This window comes from Leptidea sinapis, chromosome 25, assembly GCF_905404315.1.
Source record: "Leptidea sinapis chromosome 25, ilLepSina1.1, whole genome shotgun sequence".
NCBI classification, from domain to species: domain Eukaryota; kingdom Metazoa; phylum Arthropoda; class Insecta; order Lepidoptera; family Pieridae; genus Leptidea; species Leptidea sinapis.
The window spans coordinates 6,357,217-6,373,463 of NC_066289.1; the positions used below are offsets into that span (position 1 = coordinate 6,357,217).

General features: G+C 36.3%; 1 protein-coding gene across 3 annotated transcripts in view; it reads right to left on the bottom strand.

Annotated features, from left to right (window-relative positions):
- LOC126972095 (putative phosphatidate phosphatase) overlaps positions 1 to 16,247 on the bottom strand; it is a 43,216-nt gene that overhangs the window by 8,017 nt on the left and 18,952 nt on the right. For all 3 annotated transcript variants that reach the window (XM_050818682.1, XM_050818683.1, XM_050818684.1), the window contains exons 2-4: positions 16,036 to 16,132; positions 2,347 to 2,501; positions 1,037 to 1,245 (exon numbers count right to left, since the gene is read on the bottom strand). In XM_050818682.1, the coding sequence (XP_050674639.1) occupies positions 1,037 to 1,245; positions 2,347 to 2,501; positions 16,036 to 16,132 (461 nt within the window). The remainder of the gene's footprint in view (positions 1 to 1,036; positions 1,246 to 2,346; positions 2,502 to 16,035; positions 16,133 to 16,247) is intronic.

The following is a 16,247-nucleotide window of genomic DNA, read 5'->3' on the forward strand; positions in this document are numbered from 1 at the left end:
TAAGAGATGGCGCTAGTTGTATTCATTAGTAACAATCACACTTCTTTTATATTTTGTATAATTCACACTATAGTTTTATAAATTATAGCCTATTTGTTATTCTGGTGTGTAAGCTATATTATTGTAAAGTTTCATCAAAATTTATTCAGTAGATTTTGCGTTAAAGAAGTTCAAACATACATCCAGACATACAAACTTTCACATTTATAATATTAGTAGGATTGACTACAGCACTGATTACTAATCAAACTAATTGTAAAATACCCACACATAACAAATCTATATACATAAAAAGATAGAGGTTTTCATTTGTGCGCATCACGGAAAAGCTACTGGATAGATAGATAGATTTCAATTAAGTCTTCTAAGTTTTATTCCTTCTAAGATTTTTTTTTTATTTTATTATCTTCGTCGAATTGAAAATATATTAAAGTTTTAAGAAAACGAACTTTTACAAGCACTACATGTTCAAAATCAAAAAGTATTTTTATGCAAAATGGGATTCAAGATCACTTATTGAACGTCAAAAACTACCACCCATTGAAGATAGATGGCCTCAGAACTGAGAAGAATGGGGGCAAGAAACTCAGCGAGTTTTTTTTTTAAATAAAAATATGAATTACGATGTAATATCATACTATAAACATTTATAATTAAAGAGCGTGGGGGTGTCCGCTTTATTCCCAGTCTGTGGTATCATTAAGAAAATCATTTATGTTATAATAACCTTTCCCACAGTAGTAGAAATAACAAGTTTATGTTTATTCCTCGTGTTAACATTATAATTGCCACAGTTTCTAGTAAACTCCTAAATGTGCTTATGAGCATATAGAACATTATCTACAATACATTGAGATGTAACATTCAAAATGTTTATTTCTTTAAATTTTTCTCTTAATGATTCTTATATTCTAGGACCAAGGTTATATATTATATATTGTAAATAGTGTAATAGATAATAGATTCAGTCATATGTGTACGCGTATGAAGTCGCGGGTATCAGCTAGTAAATTATAAAAACACAAAATTATCATACCCATTGCAAGTCTTCGCCTTATCGGGCTCGCAGATATCGAAGAAGGTTGGTCTCGGGTTTCCAACGAGGCCCTTCATAACCTCTATGACACAAAGGTTGAAGAACAGTCCATATATATAGCTCCGGTATATGTGGAGCATAGTCTTAGTTGGACTTTCAAATAATCTTGTACTGAATGAGTTTTGTAAGATGCACTCTGCGATGAAGATCTGGTAAAAATAATAATAGATTCAATATCTTATCTCAAACATAACATGTGAAATGTACTGGAGGTAAAAGTTTTGGCAAAATATACTTGTAATTGGATATTCTTCCCTTTTTTAGCCATTGTACTTCAATTTTTTTGAGGAAAATTAATTGCTAACGAACATGCCATGTGTCCATATAAGGCCCGATTTCCACCGAAGCGGAGAGTTTTCCCCGCGCCTTTGATCCACGCCTCACCGGTTGCTATAAACACAGCTCACATCACCTCTCCGCTCTAGTGGAAATCTGACAGCTTTGCGGCTTATCTCCTCTCGTCTCCTCTCCGCTTTGGTGGATACGGGGCCTAATTTAGCTTTAGAAATGAAAGCTTTTTTAGGCGCGTTGGACATTCTTCTAAATTGCAAAACACCATTAACTCACGACATGGTTACCGTTACCGACACCTATGTATATAAGTAATATATTGTATGTTGACATTTAGTAATAAACCAAATTGAACTTGCCACATTGTTATCGTTACCAAAAACACTTCATTTATAAATATTTCCTGACGATTCAATAATACCCACGAATATAATTATTGTTCAAGTTTTCACTTCTGTTTCCACTCCTGGAGTGCCACTGCTTTTGTTACAGAAGGCAAACGAGCACAAACAAAGCGCGTACACCAAAAAGGCCGGCAACGCCTGATTCCTCTGGTGTTGCAAGAGAATGTGATCGGCGGTGATCACTTAAAATCAGTACGCTGGTTTGTCTTCGCATCCGCATTATGAAAAGTTAGTAATAATAACAAGAATAATAATTAGTAATAACGTACTACCAAGCTGTGGAATGAGCTTCCTTGTGCGGTGTTTCCAGGAGGATACTACATGTGTACCTTCAAAAAAAGCGCGTACACCTTCTTTAAAGGCCGGCAACGCTCCTGTGATTACTCTGGTTTTGCAAGAGAATGTGGGTGGCGGTGGTCACTTAACACCAAGGTTTGTCTCATTTTCCATAAAATAAAGTTAAGATCTTTGTGGCTTAGAAGTAAGGTTACTATCTATGGTTGAAGGTCCCTAAGTAAGGCTTTTTTGCAGATCTGTTCTATTTGCTATACTTACAAGGGCCATAGGAAGTATCAAGATGGTGAAGACGAGGAACTGCATGGAGACTGAGTCGCCGGTGAACTTGTGTGAGAGAGCCGGGTCGTTGCAGTAGAAACCATTCTTGTGGTGGGGCAGCACACCCAACTCAAACAGAACCACCAGAGCCAATACTGTCGGATAATCAACACATTAATATATTAGCCAAAGAACTGGGCTTAACCATTGTGAGTTAAGCAATTGAAATTTGAGTAGAGTGTGCAACTATAGCTGGTATAACAAAAAATTCAAAATCAAATATATTTATTCAAAATAGGATTTAAAATGACTCATTGAACGTCAAAAATTTATTTTATTTTATTGTTTATTAATTTTATTTATTTATTTATTATATACAGACACTTTATCACATAGTATTACATCATATTTGGTCCCTACACTAGGCGTAGCCTGTCCTGTAGGCAACCAATTTACATTCTATGGTTAACAATATGAACCGAAAGGTAAAAAGTGCATTCTGTATGTGTGTATGTGTGTGTGTGTGTGTGGAGTCTCTGGGTGTGTGTGTGTGAGTATTTGATAAATTACCACACATTATAAATAATTAGTTTTTTCGGCATAATTAGGGACACATTCATTTATTCCAAAAATGTAGATGGATTTTCAGCGTCTTCTTCAAAAACTTCAATTGATTTAGTTTACTCTTGTAAAATTTGCAGTTAGGTGCCAACTTAACTTTGTAGGGATGATTCTAATTATGCACTAGTGTGTAATATTTCTATGCACGGGTGTGTTATGAAATATATTATGGTTTATGGCCCTAAAAACGATATAATAATGCTCACTTTGCGAGCCAGTGTGTTGAAAATAAGCTTGTAAACGATTCATAACATTGGGAGCGATTTTCAACAGGCTTATAAAATATTTATTTTGAGAAATAGCAAGACGTTCAGCTGTTGGTAACTGATATATCCTGTCCATTTCAATGAAGTGATTGCAATCGTCACGTTGATACGTATAATAGGAGCCATGTAAGGGTTAGGGGAGCTAACCAAATGTGACATAGTGTAACAGGGGACAGAGGGGATGAAAAGCTTTCTCATGCTGAAATCTTCAAAATTCAAACTCGAAAGGTAATATGTAAAGGTAATATGATTGCGAAACTGAAGTGGCAGAGGGCACATAGTTCGACGGACAGGCCATTGGTGCAGTAAAGTCCTCGAATGGCGACCACGTACCGGAAGACGCAGTGTTTGTATGGCCCCCACAAGATAGACCGACGATCTGGTCAAGATCGCCGGAATACGTTGGATGAGGGCAGCGCAGGACCGGTCGTCGTAGGTAAATCATTGGGGGAGGCTTTTTTCCACCAATGGACGTCTTCCGGCTGATGATGATGAATATGTAAATTTGAAGGAATAGTACTAACTGGAACCTTTTTTTATAAGGCGTATGCAGGTTTTAATCGTCGGTAAGTCACAGCCTGCAGTCTAATTTATAGAAAAATTTGAAAAGTAGCTATATTCATTTAATTACTTATAAAAAAAAAGAAATTTCTATAAATTTTTTGGAACGTAATTTATGGATAGTCCATAAGATGTTAAGCTCAGTAATATATCTACGAACTTCGAACCAAAACACGCATATACTGGAATAGTTTGTTGGAATATAAAAAAAATCCGTTAATTTTCTTGCGCCCGTTCTTCTCAATGTCAATGAGTGAGTAATTCTAAATGCAATTGTATTTAAACCTATCAACTAAGCATTTCATTTCAATGTTCATTTGACTAAGTTGTTATAGAACGATATCATTATTTTATGTAAGAAAAACGTGTGAATATAACGGTTCGCGTTCGCCATTAAATTGGCCATTCACACTGCGATTATCCAATTTATTTCGGCAAGCCCGCGCATCCGTGAAGTTCAAAGTCAATGTCGACTCGATTTGGCGATAAATGATTCAAAAGTCGCGCTAAACGGTCAATAAATAATATCAACATATTTCGATGGTCATTTTAATAATTTACTTCTGATGATGATACACAAATATGATGAATCTTTATGGGTTTATTGTTTATAATATGGTAATGGTGTTGTCCGGAACTCCTGAACAAATTTAAATATTATTTCACCAACAAAATCTATATAATAGATATTGACACACACAAATTTTCTTGCCTCAAACTAGGCATAGGTTGTAGTATGGGTACAATACAAAGATATATTTAATACCATATACTTACTTAAACATACATAATATAAATATAATCATCCATGACTCGGAAACAAACATCATATAAATGATTGCACCACTCGAATTCGAACCCGGGACCTCTAACTTAGTAGTCAGGGTCGCACATCTAGGCTTTATTTTCTAAATAATGTGTCAGGTTTATATTTAAATATTTATTTACATCAATTATGTGTCAGTTAATTTAAGTTGAAGAGCCTATTTACCGGCGAGCACTGACGAATTGATTGGTTGATCGAGCAGCTCTGGTCGTGTTAATCTATTTATTTAAAACATTAAATATAGACAATATTGATATTGTCACTATAAGATATTGTTAGGTTAGCTAATTACATAATAACTTAAGACACTTCCCTTAAGTAGGGACTACATAAATTGACCAACTCGGTATTACATGGATCTCACAACTTTTTATTGTAGAAGAACTGAGTTGCGATACTTGGTATTTTTTTACAAGTTATGTTTTTGATGGCATGTTATTGTTATAATGACTAGACATAAGGAAATATACACAGTCAACACAATTTGCTATATTTTACTAGTATTTTTCCCGTAGATAATTGTATTTAATAGAGTAGAATTATCAAATTCTGTAAAACTGTGTTCTATGTTTTACAAAAATATACTTTTATTAATATATTGTGATATCAAATTGTCTAACTCAAAAACCGTAGTAACAAAAACATAAAAAACCTTAACTTTTTTACAAACTTATCTTTCTTATGTTTTACAATTTTAATGTCGTAATATTTAGATATTCTAATGTTTTGCAAACAGCGAAAACTTTATTTTGTTTTGAAAAAAACAAGGATCTCTTTTAAATTTAATACTTCTACTCGACAACAGATGGCGCTAGTTGTAGCTAGATCATTGCGCAATTACAAGCCAAGGTGTGGTAAATGCGTGTAAAATAAATTTTAATCGATTACAGGTGATTAGTTTTGGTTGCACGTTTTAACTGCTCTATAAATGTTAAGTAATCTTCAAAAAATTGTCCAGAAATTTTAATCAAAAAAGCATTTCAAATTTGAGCATAAATAATTCTCGCTTGTCGGCAAATCGATTAGGAATTCCAAATATTTGGTGACGCGAACTGGGAACACTAACACCGAATCATCAATAACTACCGTTTTCCTCAAAACTACCGCCCAATAACAGACAATAATGTGAAGAGGAGGTACTTATAACTTGTCTGACAAGGACAAACGATCACACAGGAACCTTTATTGGTTCAGTTCAGGTTCACAGTTTCTGCCGTGAAGCAGTAATGTGTAAGCATTACTGTGTTTCAGTCTGAAGGGTATCACAGCTAGTGAAATTACTGGGCAAATGAGACTCTACATCTTATATCTCAAGGGTTGCAAGAGCGCAGTTGCAGTGCCGCTCAGAATTTTTGGGTTTTTCAATTATCTTGAGTGGCACTGCATTGTAATGGGCAGGCCGAATCAATTACCATCAGATCAACGTCCTACTCGTCTCGTCCCTTATTTTCATAAGACGCAGAGCACGGCTTTTAGAAGGTGCCCATGTCATATCGAAGGAGGAATTCCGGAAATCTGGCGACAGGTATCAGGCCTAATTGCTTTTACAACTCTATTTTTATTATTATTTTCCTTAATCTACGTATATTTGTATTATCTTAGATAATTTATACATCTAGATAGAGTCTCTTGCTGTTAGACAACTGATATATACAGGCCAGGAATATTAGTTTAGTGTGCGTGACAATATACGTCTTACACTCGCGATTTGTATGACATTTTGTGAGAAACTCTCAATTTTTTGGACACAGCTGTCATAGTCTATCTAGACGTATAAATGATCTTATGTAATTATAATCCTGCTATGTATCCTTTGGCGGGTATATTTGTTTTTTGTAGTTATACTTCTTTAGGCGCGTTATGAAAAAATGATGAGAGTGAAATTTTAAAATGCGCGCGCATCGCTGTAACACAAAAGTAACAGGTTGAAGTTGGTTCCTAAAACTTTCTGACGTTTGCGACATTCGTTATTTTATTTTTTTTGGATTCTTCGTCCATTATTAGGATAGGCAAAGTGTTCAAGCCCGTACAGCCGTATTCGTTATTTAATAATTAATTGTCAAAGCCTTAAACGTAGAATAGCACGAGAAATAAATAATTTTAAGGATTTTTGCTTCGTTAGGCCAAAGAAGTATAACTTCTTGCGTGTATACACAAGTACACACACACTTTTTTTTTTATATAAGAGGGGGCACACGGCAAGAGGCTTGTAGGCATCGGTTCGCCGTTTTTACGTTTTATCAAAGAATCTATATATGTATATTTAAGAGATTTCCACGTATATAGTCCCTCATCACGATATCTCTGGAACCATAAGCCGTAGAGTCTTGAAATTTGGTAGGAATATTCCTTTCGCCGAGTAGAGGTCAGCTAAGAACGGATTTTACGAAATTTCAACCGCATTTTTTTTTAATTATGAACAGAACAACGTCTGTCGGGTCAGCTAGTATAATATAATAGAATGCTAAACTATCACAGTGCTACTAGATATTTTATAGAAGTACACTTTTGGAGTGTTTACTAATAAAATATAGTAATTAAAATGTCTATTCCTTCAAAAACAGACAGAGACCAAAATATTTCGTAAATAAGTTAACTCACTACATTCTCATCTTCCATTTTAAATGACAAGAAAGGTATAACATATTTAAAATAACGTCTTAGGAGTTATTTATTTATTCAATGAACAAAATTATCTTAATATATATAATAACAAAGAAATATTCGCAAAACCTCTAAGGTTTATGTGCGAGCGGTTGAATTTTTTCTTTTGCAGATATATATCCGTTAGATCATTAGGTAATGTATTTAATATCCTAGGTAATACATAGTTACAGGTTCTTTTACCATATACATTGTTATATTTTTTTTTTATGGAATAGGAGGACAAACGAGCGTCCGGGTCACCTGGTGTTAAGTGATCACCGCCGCCCACATTCACTTGCAACACCAGAGGTATCACAATATATTTTTGAAGGTACCCATGTCGTATTGTCCCAGAAACACCGCACAAGGAAGCTCATTTCATAGCTTTGTAGTACGAGGGAGAAAGCTCCTTGAAAACCGCTGTAGAGGACCGCCACACATCCAGATGGTGGGGATGAAATCCTAACTTGTGGCGTGTCGTGCGAAGGTGGAATTCGGCGGCAGGAATCAGGTTAAACAGCTCTTCGGAACACTCCCCGTGTAAATGCAGTAGAAGACACACAATGAAGCGACGTCTCTACGCAACGCCAAAATTAAATATTTGGTAGACAACACTTAAAAAAGCAAGATAAAATGCTCTAAGCCATTATAGCCACGCAGAATCGATTACCGATACATCATAATATTATGATAACTTAGTAACGGGTATTAGATCGATACATCGTCATAATTATAACGCCTTATACATAGATACATTATATTAAGTTGTTGCCCAGCGGGCTGTAACGTTGATTATATCGAGAATTGTGTAATTATATTCGATTTTATACTTAATATTCTTGGGTACAATTATGGTATGGAAGAACTCGGCTCATTAATAATAAAGATTGCTTTTTAGTTAATTTTTAATAGGTGAACAAGAGTGCGTCCAATATTTTAATATATGCATTTATTGTTGTGTAACATACATGTTCAATTTAATATTTTGAGCATGTAATACAAAATGACTGAATTTACGCATGCCTATGGACAAACTGGCACTAATACTATTTTTAATATTATAAATTTTTGTGATTACATATTATTTTTACTTTTATTGTATTTATTACATTATCTCTTAACATTTCCTTGTATATTGTAGCGTCTTTAAGGTATAGCTTTACGTTTGTTAATTTAAATGTAGCAGTAATTATTGATTGTGTTAAGTAACAATATTATAAAACGAAACCACTAAAATATTTGCATGTCTGTCAAGACGAAACATGTGCCTACTCTTAAATTTGGAACAACTTTACTTGTGAATGTTTCTGGCAAAATAAGAACTTTGACTTCTGGCAATGACGTTCTATATATGTATAGAACGTCATTGCCAATTTACACAAATATTGTAATGTATTCCAGAATACATTACAATATTTGTGTAAATTCCGATTTTTATCGGAATTGTCGGTTGAATCGGAATTTTGTCAGCTTTTTAGCTGACAATATAATGTAAAATGAGATTCTAAATATTCTTCCCAGTAGGGCCTGCTTCTATATTGATTACTTTGCATGAACTTGGTAATCTTTATATTTTTAATAAAATAAAACATATTTTTATATGATAGTAAGGGACAGGTTCAGCTGTTGGTAACTTATTCGCCCTGCCCACTACAATGCAGTGCCCTTCAGGATACTTGAAAGACCCTGAAACTCTGAGCGGCACTACAATGTCGCTACCTAGAGACAAAAGTCTTATTTGCCCAGTAATTTCACTAGCTACGGCGGCCTTCAGACCGAAACACAATAATGCTTGCACATTACTGATTCACGGCAGAAATAGGCGCCGTTGTGGTACCCATATTCTAGCCGGCATTTGCATAAGCAAAGAAGCCTCCCACTGGTAGTATAAGAATGGTTCATTAATATATCTTATTAAAGATTCAAAACCGCTAAGTCTCTAACTTGATTAGGTATAAGATAATTTGGAGTTTATTTTAAAGAATATTAATAAAAAACTTAACACGCCTCACGAAACAATGAAACAATAAACTGTTACTCCTCTTAATCGTACACTCTTGAAAGAGTGGTCGTTGTGTAACTTCCTATGCTGTGGCTTGCTTGAGTTCTTCGACACTAGTTGCGTACCGCTGCTCTCCTAGTACAGACGTAGTTTTGCTAGTGGTTCGTGTTTTTTTTTATTTGGACAGCCCGTCTTATACGCGATCTACCTCATGTCCTGAGCTCAATCCTGCCCTGCAGCTCAAGCCTTTCGATGGACATCTTTCTAGGTCGTGAAACTTGCTCGAAGAATGTGAGAATGCAAGCTTGGACAGTATTATACACTCTCGGAAAATTGTCTACCAGGGCCGGAAGAAACTTGCGTATTTTATTGTGAAAAGGTCGCGGAATAGGGCAAGTTGAACCTTGTCCAGTTTAACCTCCAAAAGACACCAGCGTGTTTATCACTAAAAAACTTCATTTGTCTTATAACCGCTCTTCGATAACACTTCACTTAATGGCTCTTTTAGTATTCCGATACTGGGTCTCAAAATCTCGATTATAATTCCGCGGTCATCTGGAAGGCAAAGCCAAATTGGCTCTGCAGAAGCGTCATCAATAGAGCACGGAAATACTTCAAGCCCAAATTCTAGAAATCATATCGTAAGCATTCTTCTCAATATTATATTATAATATTATATTATGCACTTATTTAGGAAAACGGTAATCATGTGAACCTCATCGCACGTCAACGTAACCATAAATAACGATATGTTCTGCCATCAACAGACCCCGTCGAGGTGGGGTTCACACATGGGACGATTACGTAAAAAAATCACTATTTTTTATCCCCGTCGTGGGCTACAGATGTTAAAACACATTGTCAACTTGTGTCTTGTTTATTTTGCTTTGCAACGCGAAGTTTACTTTAAAAAATTTGTTGTTTATTATGATGTTGATTTCACTTGAATTGGGAAGATACGATTGATTTTAAAATTACGTTTTATTTTGAAAAGCTAATCAAAATTGATTAATTTATGCTGCTGTTGATATAAAAGTAATTTTTTATATTAATCTGACATATTTTAACACACTTTTATAAGCTTCACCTGTATGTATGTATGTTTGTAACCGACTCATTTGGGCACGATTATGACCCACTTGACACGATTATTATAATTTTTGGAGTCGGTGTCATCCAAGATAGGCTTGTAACTACATACATAGTTATAGGTGAGATGTGCTTGAGTCGTGAGGAGGTGAGAGGCGAGAGCGGGTCGCGGCGAAAGGACACCGATTCCAAAAATTACAATAATCGTAACTAGAATTAGATTGTATAAAAATACGCAATTATTTTTATACTTTTTAGTGCATATTATATCTATTGTTTTGGGATAGTGTTTTTGAAGTCGGTTGTTTATTGTTAAATTTTTTTTTGTATCGCGATTTTTATATGATTCTGTTTCATCCACAGATCCGCAATAGGTTTGCAAGATGGCAATCGAATATTAAATTATTGTAGTACGATATATTTGGTAGGTCTGAGAATAGGTCATCTATTTTTTATAACTCAAAAATTTATTTATTCACAATATACTATCTACAGATAGAGATAAATTACTACTTCTACTGACAGTAATTAGCTGTCAATAATCTGAAGCTGTCCGAATATACCCGATAAGTCATTATTATCGCCTTATATTGGGACGCGTGAATTGCAATTTCCATACAAACTTCTATCGCTGGTATATATAGCTATACGTCGTCCCATTGACAGACAGCGGGATAAGGTGAGCTACCGTCGATAAGTTTATTGAGACAGAAAAGTCAACGATAGTTATGATTTTTATATCAAGTAAGAGATAGACTGAATATTGGGAACGGCAGTAAAAAAAAAAGCATCGAACACATTATTGACATTGACACTTGATTGTCATATGTCAGAACTGTCAGATGGGCAACGATACTGTATTTGGCTGAATCCCAAACTAATCGTAAGCTTAGTTAAGCCTGTTAACTAATCATATAAGCCAGTAAATCACCCCGGCTATTTTTAAACTACGCTCGTCGACATGTTTTACTGCTTCGAAGTTTTTTATTATTAAAACTTTAATTATAGACTGTCGAGTGTATGGGTGTTTAAATTGATTTACAATTGAAGCTGTAATTGAATGTCTTAGTTACAAATTATTTAGAAAGTTATTAATATATTCTGAGAAGTTATGATCAAAATATTATTGTGTTGTGCTGCGCTCCAACTAGATACCGCAGGCGTAGTCGCAAACTGCAGCCCTGCTGATGCCCTATACACGGGCCTTGCAGGTCTCTCTCGGGAAATCGTCCACCAGTGCCGGGAGAAACTTGTGTCTTCTATCGAGTTCTCTCTTGAGAAGGTCGCGGAATAAACCTTGTCCAATTTAACCCACTTGGTTAAATTTACCCCCATTTGTCCGCATTCTAGCGCTCTACAAAGCGCAGGTCCGGCCACACATGCAGTATTGCTGTTATCTCTGGTCTGGCGCACCCCAGTATCAGCTCGATCCATTGGACCACGTGCAACGCAGAGCAGCCAAATTGTAGAGGACCCAGTGCTCTGTGAACGGCTGGATCACTTGGCGTTGCGTAGAGACGTCGCTTCATTGTGTGTCTTCTATCGCATTTATCACGGGGAGTGTTCTGAAGAGCTGTTTAACCTGATTCTTGCCGCCGAATTCCACCTTCGTACGACACGCCACAAGTTAGGATATCATCCCCACCATCTGTATGTGTGGCGGTCCTCCTCAGTGCGGTTTTCAAGGAGCTTTCTTCCTCGTTCTACTAAGCTGTGGAATGAGCTTCCTTGTGCGGTATTTCCAGGACGATACGACATGGGTACCTTCAAAAAAAGCGCGTACACCTTCCTTAAAGGCCGGCAACGCTCTTGTGATTCCTCTGGTGTTGCAAGAGAATGTGGGCGGCGGTGATCACTTAACACCAGGTGACCCGTACGCTTTTGTTTGTCCTCCTATTCCATAAAAAAAGAACTGATACTACACCCAAGCGGGCGTGATCGAGCTAGTCTCGAACAATGTGTCACGTTGACGGGCCACATGTTCTGTTAAACTTTGCTAATAATTGAAACTATAAATTCCGTGTTGCGTAGTAAGACTTTGAAAAAATAATACTACAGGCAATAAATAAGACACTGGGATCCCATATCATCAGTAAGTATTTTGTATTTTATTAATTTCAATGTAAAATAACACGAAGCGTATGTTACTAAATTTGTAAGATGCCATTGAGTATCAAGATGCCACGCACACAAGTAACTAGCACACAAGTAAGTAACACTAATAATTGTCGTAATAAGAAAGCTATTGTTCTTAGGTAGTGCGGTATCTATGTAGTTGGAGCGCAGTGGAGAGTAATACTTAATGTATGGTATGTGCATATAATGTTTTTTTATATTAAGGGGGCAAACGGGCAAAGGCTCGCGCGAAGAAAAGTGGTGAGGCAACAGGTATTATATATATATATGTATTATATGTATATATGTAGGTAGGTATATTTTTTAAATGAAAATAAGGGATGAGACGAGCAGGACGATCAGCCTATGGAAATTGATACGCCTTGCCCATTACAATGCAGTGCCACTCAGGATTCTTGAAAAACCCAAAAATTCTGAGCGGCACGCTCGTCACCTTGCGCTCGTCATCATGAGACACAAGATGTTAATTCTCATTTGCCCAGTAATTTCACTAGCTACGGCGCCCTTCAGACCGAAACACAGTAATGTTTACACATTATTGCTTCACAGTAGAAATAGGCGCCGTCGTGGTACCCATATACTAGTCGGCATCCTGTGCAAAGGAGCCTCCCACTGGTAAATATGGTAAAGTATATAGTAGTATTACAGTAAAATATTCGTTTTTTCCATCGGCTATTTTCCGAATATTACTGAATCGATGGGAATAATACATATTATATGTACCATAAGATGCAACGTGTTTCGAAGAAGGTTTTAGTGTATTATGATGTTAAGCTGTTGATTTATCGGGAATCTATGTTTTTTGACTTACAAATCTTCTAATATATAAAATTCACTCCTCCGAAACGGCTTGACCGATTCTCATGAAATTTTGAGTGCATATTGGGTAGGTCTGAGAATCGGACAATATCTATTTTTCATCCCCCTAAATGTTAAGGCCCACACGAAATTTATTTTTTATTTTTTTTGGCATTTTTTTTAAATTTGTTTGATTATGAGTCAGCATTAAAAATACATACAACTTCAAATTTTCACCCATCTACAATCAACAGTTACTTTTGTATCGCGATTTTAATATCGCCAATACAACGTTTGCTGGGTCAGTTAGTATCTATATAGATAATTCGATATTTCCTTACATATAACAATTCACACAAAGAGCAGGTGCGGGGGACTTAATTTATATCCAAATGAATTGAGTTTTCTTAGTGTTAATTCCGTCAGTATTTGTCTTTAAACAATTCGACGTGTTTCGCCTCTACACGAGGATGCCTCGTGTAGAGGACCTCAGGACGTGTTGACTCGCCAAAATCTGGCACGAGACTCAGTAGTCTCAAGTTTGAGTCTCGTGTCGAATTGTTTAAAGACAAATATTGGCAGAATTAACACTAAAGAAAACTCAGATCATTTGGATAATTATGGATTTCCGCAAAGTAACGCCTCCTTCAACAAAATTTTCTTAATTTATATGGCAAAACAACGTTTGCCGGGTCTGAACATGTATAATAATAAGATGGTTTAACTTGGCCATACTTCCGATATCTACTATTAAATTACTTACAAGATTTAGGAAACTATAACTTTAGAGATTATTATAACATGTTGTTCATGAAACAGACTGGATTGTAATATATTTTAAATTATCTCGATTGGAAGTTTCTAGAGTTCGAGAAATCGATTTATCATCAATCAATTTTACTCTTAAGATGCGTATTCGTACATTTTGAAGAGATTGAAAATAAGATTAATGAATGAATGAATGATAAATAATTTATTTCCCTGTTTTTTACGTTAATATTATAATAGAATGATTGTTATTGTTTGTTGTTGTCTACGAATTGTACAATTTTCCTATGATACATCTAATGTGTAAAACTCTCGTGTCGCTTTGTTACCAAACTCCTCCGAAACGGGTGAACTGTATCTTATATCCTTGTATCGTACAGGCTATGTCTTGTTTGGGGCAAGATAATTAAAAAAATATATATGTCCGGTATACGTAAAAAACAATTAAATAGATTTTTTCTTATTTTGTTTGAATAAGTTAAAAAAATGACATGGGGACATCATATTTTTTTATGGAAAAGTAGGACAAACGAGCGTACGGTCACCTGGTGTTAAGTGATCACCGCCGCCCACATTCTCTTGCAACACCAGAGGAATCACAAGAGCGTTGTCGGCCTTTAAGGAAGGTGTATGCGCTTTTTTAGAAGGTACCCATGTCGTATCGTCCCAGAAACACCGCATAAGGAAGCTCATTCCACAGCTATGTCGTGCGTGGAAGAAAGCTCCTTGGAAACTGCACTGTGAAGAATAGCCACCCATCCAGATGGTGGGGATGATATCCTAACTTGGGCGTGTCATGCGAAGGTGGAATTCAGCGGCAGAAATCAGGTGAAACAGCTCTTCGGAACACTTCCCGTGATAAATGCGGTAGAAGACACACAATGAAGCGACGTTGCTACGCAGCGGCAGGTGATCCAGCCGTAGGCCATATATTATTTAAATGTCCCATATACATAGGCTGCACTAAAAGTATCGGGAATGGAATATTTCCACTGTTCCTGTCATATTAAAATCTTTTTAATTGAAAACTCCTTGGTTTTAAAAACCGAATACCATTTATTTATTTAAAAAATTATTCTCAGTCTTGTCACAAGGTCTTGTCAAACTTGTTTAGTCGTTGAGAAAATGAAATTGACTCGAGAAAATTCTAGAGCGATTATTTATTATGACTTTCGAAGTGGTTTAACACAAAACGTGTGTTGACCGGATGATTATTGCATTTGGTGATGAAGCCCCATCCAAAACCACAATTTTCAGTGCCGCCCCAATTATCGTTATATCCACGCGGACGAAGTCGCGAAAATAAATTGAAAAAAGCAAGATGTGAGCTTTACGTTTGTCTAACTAATATGATAAGTAGATCACAAATAATTTTACAAGTGGGAAGCTCCTTTGCACAGGAAGCCGGCTAGATTATGGGTACCACAACGGCGCATATTTCTGCCGTGAAGCAGTAATGTCTAAGCATTACTGTGTTTCGGTCTGAAGGGCGCCGCAGCAAGTGAAATTACTGGGCAAATGAGTCTGAACATCTTATGTCTCAAGGTGACGAGCGCAATCGTAGTGCCGCTCAGAATAATTGGGTTTTTCAAGAATCCTGAGCGGCACTGTATTGTAATGGGTAGGGTGTATCAATTACCCTCAGCTGAACGACCTGTTCGTCTCATCCCTTATTTTCATAAAAAAAATCTCTCAGACAAAACTGCTGCGCAACAAGTTTGACATTAAAGAGAAAAATTTGTTATGTTTTAAAGTGATAACCCTCAGTTCTGCGATTAATTGCACAAATAAAATTTTATGAACGATGCGGGACTCAAACCCGAGACATCTCGCGTTCCGTGCGAGCTTACCAACTGAGCCAACCGTTCGAGTGACGTTCGTTGAGCAAGTTACATCGCGGGTTGAAGTCCCGCATCATTCATTAAATTTTGATTTCAAATTTTGTTTGAATAAAAGAGGAGTGAATTAACTCTTACCAAGTGTCAGGAGTGGAATATCAATGGCTAATCTCCATAGCCATTTATTGCTCGTCTTGAGACAGCTGCTCTCGTTCTGGGCTTCAGGATCTTTTTGCTGCAACAATATTTATGAAAAGCTACAGTTTAAAGTACTTAACTTGTGGGAGGCTTTTTTGCACAGCTCGCCGGCCAGATTATGGGTACCACAACGGCGCCTATTTCTGCCGTGA